This window comes from Poromitra crassiceps (assembly GCF_964638095.1).
Source record: "Poromitra crassiceps genome assembly, chromosome: 13".
Taxonomy (NCBI): Eukaryota; Metazoa; Chordata; class Actinopteri; order Beryciformes; family Melamphaidae; genus Poromitra; species Poromitra crassiceps.
Window position 1 is genome coordinate 6,052,355 of NC_139644.1, and position 14,462 is coordinate 6,066,816.

The 14,462-nt window shown below is 45.6% G+C and overlaps 1 protein-coding gene across 4 annotated transcripts in view; it reads left to right on the forward strand.

The window, feature by feature from the left end:
- The first annotated feature begins 562 nt into the window (after nt 1–562).
- The window catches only part of wipf2b (WAS/WASL interacting protein family, member 2b), a 17,213-nt gene continuing 3,313 nt past the window's right edge, over nt 563–14,462 (forward strand). The window contains exons 1-6 of one of the 4 annotated variants that reach the window (XM_083648824.1): nt 563–700; nt 3,797–3,948; nt 8,308–8,587; nt 11,819–11,944; nt 12,033–12,124; nt 13,099–13,669. In XM_083648824.1, the coding sequence (XP_083504950.1) occupies nt 3,889–3,948; nt 8,308–8,587; nt 11,819–11,944; nt 12,033–12,124; nt 13,099–13,669 (1,129 nt within the window). In that variant the 5' untranslated portion in view covers nt 563–700; nt 3,797–3,888. Of the gene's footprint in view, nt 745–3,796; nt 3,949–8,307; nt 8,588–11,818; nt 11,945–12,032; nt 12,125–13,098; nt 13,670–14,462 lie in introns of all 4 variants that reach the window. The other 3 variants (XM_083648823.1, XM_083648826.1, XM_083648825.1) reach the window with 3 other exon arrangements.

The following is a 14,462-nucleotide window of genomic DNA, read 5'->3' on the forward strand; positions in this document are numbered from 1 at the left end:
TTTTTTGATGGGACCCAGCGAGGCTCGTTGTGATTGGATGAACGCTAGACCAATCAGAAGCCGAGAGGGCGGGTCAGGTCGTCGCCATCAGGCCAATCAGAGGCAGATAAGGTGCCCGCTAGCCTTCGCCATCATCCAAAAAAAAAATATATATCGCCTGGTGCGCGAGGGTAGGCAACGACGTGGGCGTGGGAGCTCTCACGATGACGCGTCACGTAACGTAACGTGAGCCACTGACGCCCTCAATTGTCATTCGTCCAAATTACACAAACTAAAATCCGGTGTTGTCTGATTAAATCATATACTGTATTGTTTTATCTTGTCTCCTATTTGAATGCATATACGTGCATGCATTGAAATTACCCGTTAACAACAACAGTCTACCCGTCAGTTTTGGTACGTCGTGCTTGTGTGTGTGTGTGTGTGTGTGTGTGTGTGTGTGTGTGTGTGTGTGTGTGTGTGTGTGTGTGTGTGTGTGTGTGTGTGTGTGTGCGTGTGTGCGTGCGTGCGTGCGTGCGTGCGTGTGTGTTTGTATGCACAGCAGAGCGCGTGCGTGTTGGATGGACACGATTTGCTGCAAGAAGACGGTCAGACAGACAGACAGGGTTTATACAGAAATGTAGCTCGATGGCTATTAAATGAAGTTAAAATACATCACAGTTATTATGAAATATAAACAGAAAAGTCGTACAATTATGAGGTAAATATCAACGGGTCGAGCGAATGGGCCGCAAATATTGATCGGTAGGTTTTGTCTCCATGCAGACTTGATGTTTTGATGACACGGTTTGCTAATGCTAGTTAGCTAGGCTAGGCTAACTGTCTAACTTTAAGGTTGAGGTTCATCTGTCATATATACCGCTAGCTAGCAGACCGGTCTGTCTGTGTCATGACTGTCCAGTCAGCTCGTCATATGAGAGGAGAGCGTTTTGTTTAGCGTTTTGTTTGTATCTTGCTGATAATGCTAACGGCTACAAGCCGACGCTAGCTGGCCTGCAGTGATTGCGAACCAGGCCTTATTGGTGGTGTATGTGATGTGATGCAGCTAGAAAGCTGCTATGGTTTGGTATATTGTTTATGTATGACGTTATAGCATTACTAACAGATGATATTACACATGTCGAGAAAGAGTGTTAGCTAACGTATTTGCAATGGCAAACTTAACTTGCCAGCTTTGATTTATTTTACAAACATGTTGACGATAAAAACTCTAAAGAATGCAAATTGTAGTATTCATACTATGTTGTAATGTAAGGGATGGCAAGCAGGTCTGAGTGTGCGTGTGTGTTGGAGTATAAACTTTCTAAATTGCCCCCAGCTTACTTTGTGACAGAAATAAGCTAGGTTCCTAAATGTTCCCTAGCAACACAATTCTGTGAAAACCGTCTATAAGGGCAGAAAGATGCGGACAACACAGTCAATCAATATTATTGTAGCGAACCAGGGGCTGGGTGGATAAAGCGAGTACGTTGGTCCTTGGCCAAAGTGTCCCTTTGGTCGGATGGTTAACGTCTTGGGCTTGTAAGTTGGAGACCTCGGGTTCGAAACCAGCCTCGCCTGTGCCGTGGGCAATATATCACTATTGATATAATAGTGATATATTGCCCAGCCCTATAGTCTTTGTGGTGTGCCCACACCGTTTGCATTAAGTCTGTGGCTTATCCGGCCCATTCAGCATGTTGAATTTGCCTCAGACCCCCTGCCCACCGCCGGCGAGTCTAAGCGATAAACTCGCATGTACTCGCAACTCGCCCTGCAGCTTGGTTGGCTGCCTCGCTGTATTTCCGTCAGGTATCCCAGCATGCTTTGCAAGCTGGTGAGCGACAAGATGGCAGCGAGGGAAGGAGGGGCATTTCGAAATCGACCAATTGAAGACGGAAATACAGCAAGGCAGCCAACCAAGCTGCAGGGCGAGTGCGAGTACATGCAAGTTTATCGCTTAGACTCACGGGCGGTGGGTAGGAGCCGTCACGGTGAAAACACACCGCACGCGACTCCTGCACGTAAGCTGCACGGCGCGACCTTGTGCGCAGCCAGTTTTCATTAGGACACCATGTTAACAGGTCTGTCAGTCCACACCGAATTGCGCGCAGCTCAGCTCTGCTCAGCAGACACTCAGGGCGCGGTGCGCAAGATAGCCTGGATTTATATTTTCCTGCGCAGCCGTCTGCGCCCGTGAGCGACTCTGTCAAGCAGATCAGATCAGGGCAGACAGGAACTCCGAAACCGGACATTCGTCAAATAAAACCAATTTCAAAGTGAAATAATGTTTATTTACGTTGTTGATTGCCCCTTTGGAAGTGTGAAAAGAGAGAAAGAGCAGTTGGAGAGGGGGAGCGGCTTCTAGGGGCGCGTTGCCTGCGGAGCAACGAGTAGAGAGCTAGGACTCGCCTTCTCTCTACAACAGCACGCACTGGGAAAACGGGAGGAGAACAGACTTAAATATGATGCAATTGCATTTTCTAACGCCGAAGGTAGCCATTAACAGTTATCCCAAACATATTACTTTATATATTTATGTTGTTTAATTACTACCCATGATAACGACGACAGTAGATCTGGGGCAAAATATATAGCGGACGAGCATCTCTGTGTGGACACTTTAAGCGACTTCTGCGCGGAGGTGCGCTGCGCGGCGCATGCGCGCAAGTTCTGCATACGGGTGTGTCCCCGGCGTTAGGCCGTCGATGAGAGAAATCACTCTGATTGGCTGTGGTCACCAAAGTGAGTCGGTGCAGGAGAAGAGGGGGCACACACAAAATGTTCTTCTCATTTTTTTACTTCATCTGATAATTGCAATAATACATTTTCAAAAGTACACGGTCTTGCGTTCGCTTTACCACACCGGTGTGATCAAAAGAAAGCTGAGCCAGAAGGCGAAGCTCTCGATCTACTGGTCGATCTTCGTGCCTACTCATACCTATGATCATAAAGAATGGGTCATGAACGAGATTGGGGATACAGGAGGGTAGCTGGCATCTCCCTCAGGGACGAGGTGAGAAGCTCAGTCATCCATGAGGGACTCGGAGTAGAGCCGCTGCTCCTTCGCGTAGAAAGGAGCCAGTTGAGGTGGTTCGGGCATCTGGGAAGGATGCCACCTGGTGGCCTCCCTATGGAGGTGCTCCAGGCACGTCCAGCTGGGAGGAGACCACGGGGCAGACTGAGGGCTAGGTGGAGAGATGATATCTCCACGCTGGCCTGGGAACATCTCAGGATGCCCCAGTCAGAGCTGACTAATTTGGCCGGGGAAAGGGAAGTTTGGGGTCCCCTGCTGGCATGGCTACCTTCATGACCCCATCCTGGATAAGCGGTTGAAGATGGATGTATGGACATGGTCTTCAGGAAGGCCCCTTGAGCTGTCTCCTTGTTTTTCCACCTCCACCTCTTCCTTCCTTCTTCCACAAGCAAAACATCAAGGGCTGACAATGGCAGTGCCAATTACAACTTTTTATCAGACATATTCTCGATTAGAAGTAGCCATATTTTACGAAACCGTCTTAAGACAGTGGTAAGCGAGAGTGGCGTGAAAATTATGATCTATGTATCATAACACGCAGGTGCAGAGAAGTATGTGCTAGCGAGTGGACCGTCTGCTGTACTGTAGTCTTTGCGGTGTGTTGAACTGGGTTTAAGAGTGCAACTTTTTAGCCCCGATACAGGCGACGTCATGTGACACAGGCGACGTCATGTGACACATAGTTCAAGTTCTCTGGTTTGTGCTTAAGTCGTTTACACTCATTGCTTGTGCTTGCCTATGTGTGCGTACATCTATAGTAATGCATTGTGTGTGTTGCAGGTGACCCAGATGTGTGTGTGAGTGTGTGTGTGTGTGAGTGTGTGTGTGTGTGTGTGTCTGCTGTCTGTCTGTGGCTGACGATAAGGAGCGGGATGCCCATCCCTCCCCCTCCTCCCCCAGGGGGCCCTCCACCTCCGCCCACCTTCAGCCAGGTGAGCACCTCCACCATACACACACACACACACACACACACACACACTAAAATATGTTTTGACCAGGCTGCTATGTATGATTGTGATTGGCTCTATGCGATGCAGCAGCAGCTGATCAAAATGGTGAAAGTAGCTCAGGTGCATCTCCTCGTCAACAACACTCATCCACCTCACATTACGGCTATATCCTCCACCCTCACGTCTATCTGCATGTACGGGACTATATCCTCCACCCTCACGTCTATGTGCATGTACGGGACTATATCCTCCACCCTCACGTCTATCTGCATGTACGGGACTATATCCTCCACCCTCACGTCTATCTGCATGTACGGGACTATATCCTCCACCCTCACGTCTATCTGCATGTACGGGACTATATCCTCCACCCTCACGTCTATCTGCATGTACGGGACTATATCCTCCACCCTCACGTCTATCTGCATGTACGGGACTATATCCTCCACCCTCACGTCTATCTGCATGTACGGGACTATATCCTCCACCCTCACGTCTATCTGCATGTACGGGACTATATCCTCCACCCTCACATCTATCTGCATGTACGGGACTATATCCTCCACCCTCACGTCTATCTGCATGTACGGGACTATATCCTCCACCCTCACGTCTATCTGCATGTACGGGACTATATCCTCCACCCTCACGTCTATCTGCATGTACGGGACTATATCCTCCACCCTCACGTCTATCTGCATGTACGGGACTATATCCTCCACCCTCACATCTATCTGCATGTACGGGACTATATCCTCCACCCTCACGTCTATCTGCATGTACGGGACTATATCCTCCACCCTCACGTCTATCTGCATGTACGGGACTATATCCTCCACCCTCACGTCTATCTGCATGTACGGGACGGACACACCATCTCCTCCTGTGTTGCCTTTGTCATTTTAATAGACATAAGCAGATCACTTTCTCCTCAGCATCGATGAGCTCCAGGTAGTTGTTTATAGCCTTGTTGGATAATGAGGGTTACACTGGTTGACTGGTTGCTTATAATTTTCACACAATATTTTGTTTGTACGCCCGCTGGGATTTAAATAAATACTACAGCAAACAACACTATGCCTCCCACACGCCATCTCCACCACCATCACCACCACAGCTTTCTTTCTTTTGTGATCAAGGTTTTTTTTCTTCTCTCTCTCCAAATTGTACTTTGCCAATTCCCTGCAAGGTTGTCCCAGTCGTTGCTCCACCCCCTCTGCCGATCTGCTTCCTCTGATACATGTGCCAGCCGCTTCTTTTCACCTGACAGCGAGGAGTTTCACCAGCAGGGCGTAGCACTTGGGAGTAGGGATGTAACGATAACCGGTTTTAATGATAACTGTGATAAAATTCCTTACGATAACCGTACCGTTTAAATTTTTCATTATCATTAAAACCGTGGTACCGTGATTTCTGTGCTTCGAAAAACATGGTAAATACTGTCCATCATCAACCAAAGTTGGCAACAGTCTCCCAGATGCAAACGTGCAGCCTTGGAGAAATGATTTCAGTGAGTGTATCAATCCTTTTTGGGTCTGAGTTTTCAATATAAAACGTTAAATGATTTCAGTGAGTCTCTCAGTACTTTTTGAACATTTTCAGCAATTTTTTACGAATGCCGTGATAATATGATAACCGTGATCATTTTGGTCACGATAATCGTGATGTGAAATTTTCATACCGTTACATCTTTACTTGGGAGCATCACGCTGTTCCCCCCAGTTCCCAGTTTCCTGTCTTGTGATTCTCTTCCTCTCCCTCATCTCTATCCCCTTCCTCCTCATTTACTTCACCCCCTCTTTCCCTGCTTGTCATCTTCTCATTCTGCCCCCCCCTTCCTCATCTTCCTCATTCCATTCCCATCCTCCTCCTCTTCGTCATCTTCTCCTCTCTCGGCCCATCATCCTCTCATTCTTCATGCATGAGCTGATTTCCCTAGTGAGCTGCCGCGCTGTAGTCCTGGATGAGAGGAGGGGAGGAGAGAAGAAGAGAGGAGAGGAGAGGAGAGGAGAGGAGGAGAGGAGAGGAGGAGAAGAGAGAGGAGAAGAGAGGCGAGGAGAGGAGAAGAAAGGAGAGGAGAGGAGAGGAGAAGAGAGGAGGAGAAGAGAGGAGGAGAGGAGAGGAGGAGAAGAGAGAGGAGAGGAGAAGAGAAGAGAGAGGAGGAGAGGAGAAGAGAGGAGACATGGCTGACGTTAGTGAGATATTGGTTGCTTTTTGGAGGATTATAAGGATTTGTTTTGTTGTTTTTCAAGATTTGAACATCTTTCAGCAGGTAAGGGTTCTTGCCACTCCAGGGTCAGTCTTCCTTTCAGTTTATGATTGGTGCTACAGTTTGGTTTCTTAGCTACTGATTGGACCATTACAAGCCAGGAGGCGGTCCTTTATGCTTCAGTGTTGCTGAGACCAAGAACGTTTACAAATGATTGCAGTGAAGTGACTATAGTGTGTTGAAGCCTAACTGTACTGTAGGCAGTGTTGTAGTCTGAGTCCTAGACACGTTTTCATGCATTCATGCATTCAGACTCAGAAGTTGGAGACTCGGACAGGACAAGTCAACGTAACACCGAGTAACGTCAGTGTCAGTGATGTTTAGCGTTACGTTATTTGACGATGAAGAATCTGATATCGATAATGACGTTAATAATAACGTTGTGATGTCAACGTTGTTGTCGCCACTCAAATGGCGTTTCTCATAAAGCAGCTGTGAAAATCTGGTGGAAGCATTTTCAATCAAAAGTGAAATGACGCACAGGTAATTGTTTATAGTGGACTTTCCATGCCTGCCCATTCACTTCAATAGAACTCTCCCCAATGCAAAATTCGAACAGGTTTAGTTGCCAGTAATGACAGTAAGAAAGGCAGATGTAGTGAGCAAAGATGGATATTCCATAGCTCTGACCTAACCAAATCTAACTGACATCACTATTGTGAACACAAAACAAAGAACACTTCTGATATAATATGATATTAGTGTTTTAGTGTATCACTCAATACAAAAAATAAAGCCTTTCATAGAACCAAAAGCCTGTGGCTTAGTCTGCAGAAAAAACATGACAAAAGCCTTAGTAATTTAGACTCAGGTGTGCATAAACTACTTCCTTTTTTAAATACAAAAATGTGAAATTACAGTATTATCGCTTATTGGACAGGAGAAGCAGGTATTTGTTGGTTATAGTATCGGCTGAAAAAAATCCCCCACAAAATCTATAAATCCCCCCTATCTGAAGAACATAAGGGGGGAATTCCCCCCTAGTTTGCAAACTGAATTTTAAGCCCTGAGCTAGAACATTCTGGTAAATTCAGAAAATGACATCACTTTACTGTAATTCAGCCTTTAAAATCAGGACAAGACAATACTTATGCTACATCACAATATCCAAAATCTAAGATGATATTATCTAGTCTCATATCACAATATCAATATAATATAATAAATCGTATATATACTTAAGCAATATAGCATGAGAGCAAGTGTGCTGTGGCGAATATATCCCGCTGATAAGCTGTTATCGCCCGAGTGGGATAACAGCTTATCAGCGGGATATATTCCACAACACCACGCAGCTCGAGTGCTATATTGCTTTTATAAAACGGTTTCCAAGTATAATAATATAATAATAATAATACTATAAGTCCGACTGGCATGGTATTCTGATAGTCAGTTGAAACACTACTGTAAGGCGGGACCGCAAGAACGTGCGGGTGATTTGATTGGATCGTTCTGGAGACTGAAGTTGACATTGGCCAATCCTGGCGCTTGCTGAGAAGCTGAGAGCTTTCTGGAAAGCCGACAGGCAGCTCGAGCGCAGCGCTGCATTCTCAGCGCTTGCTGAGAAGCTGAGTGCTTTCTGCAAAGCCCGACACCAACTAACGTTACGGGGTTAAATGCGGGGTTAAATGCGGGGTTAACAGCCTTTTTTTTGCAAAGAAGACATTAGCCCGCATCTATTCTTGTACAAAACATAATTTTCTGCGAAGTATTAGTAAAGTTATAAGCGAAGATCGATTCACAAGGATCTGACAGCTGTCTCCGCCATTTGTTTTTTTTTAGGTAACCAAAGGCTTTTAGTAAGAGAGTTGCCATGGCAACCGATAACCCATGGCCATGGGTTATTGGAGTGGGTTATTGGATTTATACAATGGCTGTGAACCAATCAGATTGCTTGATTTGAGAGAGCCGTTTTATAATGTATAATATATGCAGATACAGTAAGATACGTATATTGCCGAGCTCTGGACTAAATATTATTTTTGATGCCCCCCAATAATTTCACCCCCCATCTTTCTACCTTCTGCTCTCTCGTCTGTCTCGCTCTCCTTCTTTCACTCCCCCCTCCCCAGGCCAACACCACGCCTCCCAAGCTGAACCGAGAGGAGGCCAAAGGTCGCGGTGCCCTACTCTCCGACATCTGCCAGGGCAGCAGGCTGAGGAAGGTGGCGGAGGTCAGCGACCGCAGCGCCCCACTGCTAGAGAGTAAGAGCCCGACATCATCAGCACCACCAGAGCACCCATACTTTCGCTTATACCAATACTTAAACCAGCAAGCAAAACAGCAGCCGTCACCGTCAGAGGAGCAGACGAGCCTGGCCAGCGATACGAGCGCTCCCATGTCACTAGAGAGTAAGAGCACACACCTGCACCTTCTCACCGACAGACAGGCTGTATGCAAGGTGCATTGGTTTCTTTAGCCAGCCGCCTTAGTTGTTACCTGTCCACAGCCTAGCTGAGGTGAGGCGGGTTTCTTTCTTTCTTTGAGTGTTGCTGCCACACCTGGAATTGACAGATGGAACCTTCAGATCCAGACAGACGGAGCTCCATAACAGTCAAACGTTGCCATTTGCAAAGCTGGACTCAATCAAAACGTTCAAACCTCTGGACTTCTCACAATACTGAGAAAAGCCTTAAAAGATGACGAGGCAGCGTTTCAGAGAGCTTTGGTTGTGATTATGATTATTATCATGTTGTTGTTTTTTTATAGTTTGCTGTCAATCTTTGTTGGCTCGGCGTCTGCCGATGCGACCATTTGAAAAATGAATCCATTCAATCTGTTTCAATGTTGGTCTGACGCAGAGACAAGTTGCCTTGTTTCAACGTCGCTCTCACGCAGAGATGTCAGTTTCGGTTAATTTTGCTTTTTATCAACCGAGACACATTACCGGCAACTAACTGGTTAATTTGTACAGGAAGTGTGGGGGTTGTGAACAACACAATGCTGCTTCATATACACTTGTAGATAAGACAGGACCCTTAGCTAAGTTTGGCTGTGTTCTGTTGTAAGTAACAGTGATCTCTGTAGATGTAGACAGCTGAAAGTTCACTAGCATCTGTACTACCTAGTTATTAGGGCTGTGCAATAAAATCGATATGGCAATATATCGCAATATTTCTTTCCGCAATACTGTATCGATATTTCAGAAAAGTATTGATTTTTTGCACAGCCGTGTGTTCAGTGACACAATAAGAATACTTTTTATTTCAGTGCGTTCAGTAACACACTCAACACTCTGTAGTTTTGACTCAATTTGTCCACTAAGTTATCAATATAAAGTGATGTACATATTATTGCACTACCTGGGTGGTACACAGCAAATTGCATTTTCAGTAAATTATGTAGAGTATTGCAATATATTGCAATATGTATTATGTATTGTATTGCAATGTATTGTGATACAATCGTATCGTGTGATACGTATCGTATCGTGACCCATGTATCGTGATACGTCGTATCGATGTTTTTTAGAGCAGATTGAGAGAAAAAATCTTTGCATTATTAGACTGACTGGCTGAAAGCTGTTGTCTGGTGCCAGATAGAGCACATATCAGGACCGACCAGGATACATTTACATGTAGGCGCTGTGCACCTTTCAATTGGACCAATCATCAGATTAGATTTAAGACTCAAGTCCATTGGTTCATACAAATCTGTTTGAATGTTTGCTTTTTTTGTAGTTCATGAGCTGTTTGTCTTTTTACTGTCCCTTCACATCTGCTATGTTGCTATTCTTGTTATTCTTATCTCATCACTTCTTATCTTTCCCGTGTTATGATGCACTTTTGCTTTGTTTTTGTAAATTGGGGCTAACATTTGATCAGAATCTTGAGAACGTTCATGAAAGTGCGGCTTTACGTCTTTTCCTTTGACCATATCACTCAAACCGCGTGTGTGTGTGTTTTTGATGCGGCCTCAGACTCTGGATCTTCTGGACAGGCAGTGGAACGGCTGGCTAGAACAAAGCTTGGAGCATCCTGCATAGAGGCTATGGCTGATGGCATTGATCATGCTTGCTACTGTGTTTGCTCATGGGCTTGAGGAAATATGACTGGGGGGTGGGTGGAGCCTAAACATGTCTGCTTTCCAGTGCTAACTGAGACACCTGTTCTCTTACCTTCTGATTCCTGTCATGAAAGTAGAACACATGATGAAACATGAAGTCATTGGCTGTGTATAGGCCCTTACTTGTGTTAAATATTGACCAGAGGACATCAGTAAAACAAAATATATATATATTTATTTTCTTCTTTTTGAGAGTGACAATGCAGGCTGGTAAGTAGAGCCATATGAAATCCGTTAATTTTTTTTCCAAATTCTGTTTTATTTTTTCATGAATTCAGTTTTTTGCCGTTTTAATTTTAATTTAGGGGTTAGGAGGAGCGATGTTTTTTCTTTTTTTGACGACTTGGCTCTCTCTCTGACAGCCTCTTCAGCATGTTTCTCAAGGTGAAAACTAAGTTGTGAGGTGCAGTAAGGGTCCCACGCAAGACCGACCCCCCCCTCTCAAAACACCCTAATCGAAAACTGAATAATTTCTCTAGGCCTATTTTACAATTATGAAATCATTTAGGTTACTACGATCATTAGATCTACCTCTTATTTTGATAACTACTTTGATCAATTTCAGCCAAATTATGGGAAATTCTGCAGTATTCCATGTTTTACAGTTGATTCCATTTTTATTACCAAATTCCACGATTCCGTCAGTTTTTTTCCGTTTTGCGGAAATCATATGGCTCTACTGGTAAGTAAGGCGGTTCAGAAGCACTTGAACGCTGCGTAGCTCACTTGCTAGCGGTCTGTTGCTGCGTGCCGTTTCTAAAGCTCCGTGTTGAACTGCACAGCTGGAATGGAGGAGCACATGGAACTTTCAGTGTACTGAGGCCTGGGCAGCAGACATCTTTACGTTTCCAGCCTGTTCTATATAGAGGGTGAAGACGGCTGCCTGCAACAGTACTGGCACATGATATTGCTTGAGTCTCTTTTGAATGAATCCAAATTCAATTGCAATAGCTGTTGCAGTGCATGTGGACAGAATCGCGACACAGTTTCCTTGTTTGACGACACATTGAAAGAAAATGTCTTGAAAATGTGTTTTGAATGTGAATAATTTGAATTTGAATTGCCTGCCATGTCTGCCCCCCGACACGCACAGTCTTAATCTGCTTGTAATGTTAATCTCTTCTTCATGAATGTCTCTGACACCTGTTCTGTCTGTTACACGTGTAACTGTGCTTTCCTTTCCATGTCACACGGAGCTGCGTGGGACCGTAACAAATTCATGAATTCTCATCTCATGAAGTGTCATTTCATTACATCTCACTGCATTTCTTTGCATCCCATCTCATTCAAGAATAAATATATATAGAATACAGATAGAGAATATTTGACATGCAAACTCATAGAAGCATCCCCGCCCCATGTAACATCCATACGTGTACAGTAGTGAGTGATGTAACATCCATACGTGTACAGTAGTGAGTGATGTAGTCCTCCTAGTGTTAGTGTAGCAGAGAGTAACAATATGCTGGCCAGGCTGCAGCACTTTGACTCACCTGTCCAATGGTTGTGGTTCTCAGAGCCCAAAGGAGGCGGGGCCGCAACCGGCGGAGCCAATGGCAGCGGAGCAGGAAGCCCGTCGGGGTCTGTTCCACCAATCGGAGGGCTGTTCCACGGCGGCGTTCCCAAACTGCGGCCAGTATGCGGTGAGTAGTGTTGTTGGTGCTGCTGAGCAGAGAGCTGAGGAGGCTGTTCTGAACTCTTCACTGAGGTCCACTGTCCATTCCGTTCCAGATGGCTCCTCTGGACGCTCGCCCTCCACCCGCGCCGCAGCGCCACGCCCACCCAGCCATCGCCATGATGATGCAGACAGCCCCTCCTCACAGGTAGGGATGAAACAATTATCCCTTTAATGATCACCCGTGATGAGATTCCTGATGTTTAGTATTATTAGGTACAGTCTATGGTATTAGGGGTGCACCGATCACGTTTTTTGCCACCGATTGCCGATCGCCTATGGGAAATATCTGCCCAACCGATCATCGACCGATCACCGATATATAAACTCCTCAAAGAAAGTTTGGAAATGTTATTTCGGTCGATTATTTCTCCCCTTTAATAATACCAATTGGTATTGGATTTTATATCGTTGGAAAGCCAGATTAGTGATTAGGCTTTTTTTTTTTTATATATACCTATATAAAGACATATCGGCAATCAGCCGATCGCATATTTGAGGTCAAAATCGGCCGATACAGATTGCGTGCCGATCGATCTGTGCACCCCTAGTTAGTATTAGAGCTGCCGAAAATAATCGATTCAGAGATGCATCGCGATGCTTAATAGGACGATTCTGAATCGATTAACAAATATCAAAAATCGATTTTTTTTTTTTTTTCTTTTTTTTTTCTTTTTTATAATCAAATAAAATAGAATGTAAGTACATGCAGTTGTTTATTTTAATTATGGATCATAATACAATGCAATTCCAAATGCACTTTTATTTTAAAAGTAGCCACACAGTGAGAAAAAAGAAAGTGAGAAAAAAATAAATCATGTATTGCGGAGAAAGTGATGCATCGATTTAAGATGCATCGTATAATCGAATCGAATCGAATCGTAGACTTGTATAATCGAATCGAATCGTGAGATCAGTGAAGATGTACAGCTCTAGTTAGTATTACCGTTTCAAACTTTAAATATCAATAAAACCAAAGTTAGCAACAGTCTCCCAGAGGCAGGTGCAGCCTGGGTCTGAGTTTTTATATAAAACTTGGTGAAGTGATTTCAGTGAGTGTATCAGTACTTTTCAGCACCTTTAACAGTCACTATAATCATGCTGTTTCATCTCCACTCTCAGGCCTCGTCGCCGACGGAGACGGTTCGCTCCCAGCGTCCCTCGCTCCCCAACCTGTCCTCCTCGCCCTGTGCCTCCTCGCCCTCCTCCGCAGCCTCCTCGCCCTCCACCGGCATGAAGCACTCCTCCTCCGCCCCTCCTCCCCCTCCCCCTCTGTGTCGCCGTGGCAACGCCCCCTCCCCTCCCTCTTCCTACAACAGAGAGAAGCCCCTCCCCCCGACCCCCAACAACACCCCGCCCCTTCCGGCCAAACCTCCCCCATCGCCTGGCAACAACAGACGCCCTCCAACCTCTGGGGGAAACCCCGCTTCTTCCTCTTCCTCCTCCTCTTTGGCTCCTCCCCCTCCTCCCTACCGCGTGGCTAACGGTCCGTCCAGCCCCGGCGGCGAGGTGGCGCCCGAGTTGCCGCAGCGACACAACTCCCTCAGCAACAAGAGGCCCGCCCCCTCACCCGGAGGCCACACCCCCACCAGAGGCCCCGCCCCTCCTCCCCCTCCCGCTTCCCCCACCCCCTCCCAGCATGGAGTCAGCAGGCCGCCGCCTCCAGTCAGAGAGCCGCCGGGAAGAGGAGCAGGTAGGAAATAACAGAGATACACACAGTATTCATGAGCTGCATTCACACTGTAGGACTTCAGACTCACATCTGATCTGATTGTTTTTTAAATGTCTGTTCATATCTAGAGCTGTCTATTGAAAAACAGCGCCATCACAGGTACTGACTGAATTATGTCGGTCCTACCCAGTATCAAAAATTGCCACGTTAAAGGCGTTACTGTATGTAGTGTGTGTTGAGAGACCAATCAGCACGTAGCTCTTTGGATTCCTGTCACTGTTGCCTTGTGGTGGTGAAGCTCAGAGACTCATCATAGTACACCTCTCGCTCGGGGGGAAAACCCAAACTGTTGCTATAGCAACCCGCGTTAGCATGGTAGCTACCTACTAGCGAACAATGCTATCCGAACATGCTGAATGCTGAATTTCACACAGAGCGAAACACAGATGATGCAAACACATATGAAATGTTAACATTACGTAATTCCTCAAATTGTGTGTTAAAACGTCAACAAACGTCTTTATAATAATTCTGTGATTATCATTAACGATGCAAGTTGCCATTGTGATGTGGCTGTGACGTCAACTCGGAGAAACCGGAGCTCTGGATGATACCCCTGAATTTCCGAGCTGTAATTCCGGCCTGAACGACCGTTCAATTAACTTTTTTACAGGTCGGAACCCATTTTTTCCGGCGGTCCGAGTTGTCTTGAACGGGCTATTAAAGGACATGACTTTTTCAACCAGCTTAGATGTTTTTCAATTGAAATGTGAATAATGATTTAAAAAATGATCATTCCCTCTATATTATTCAA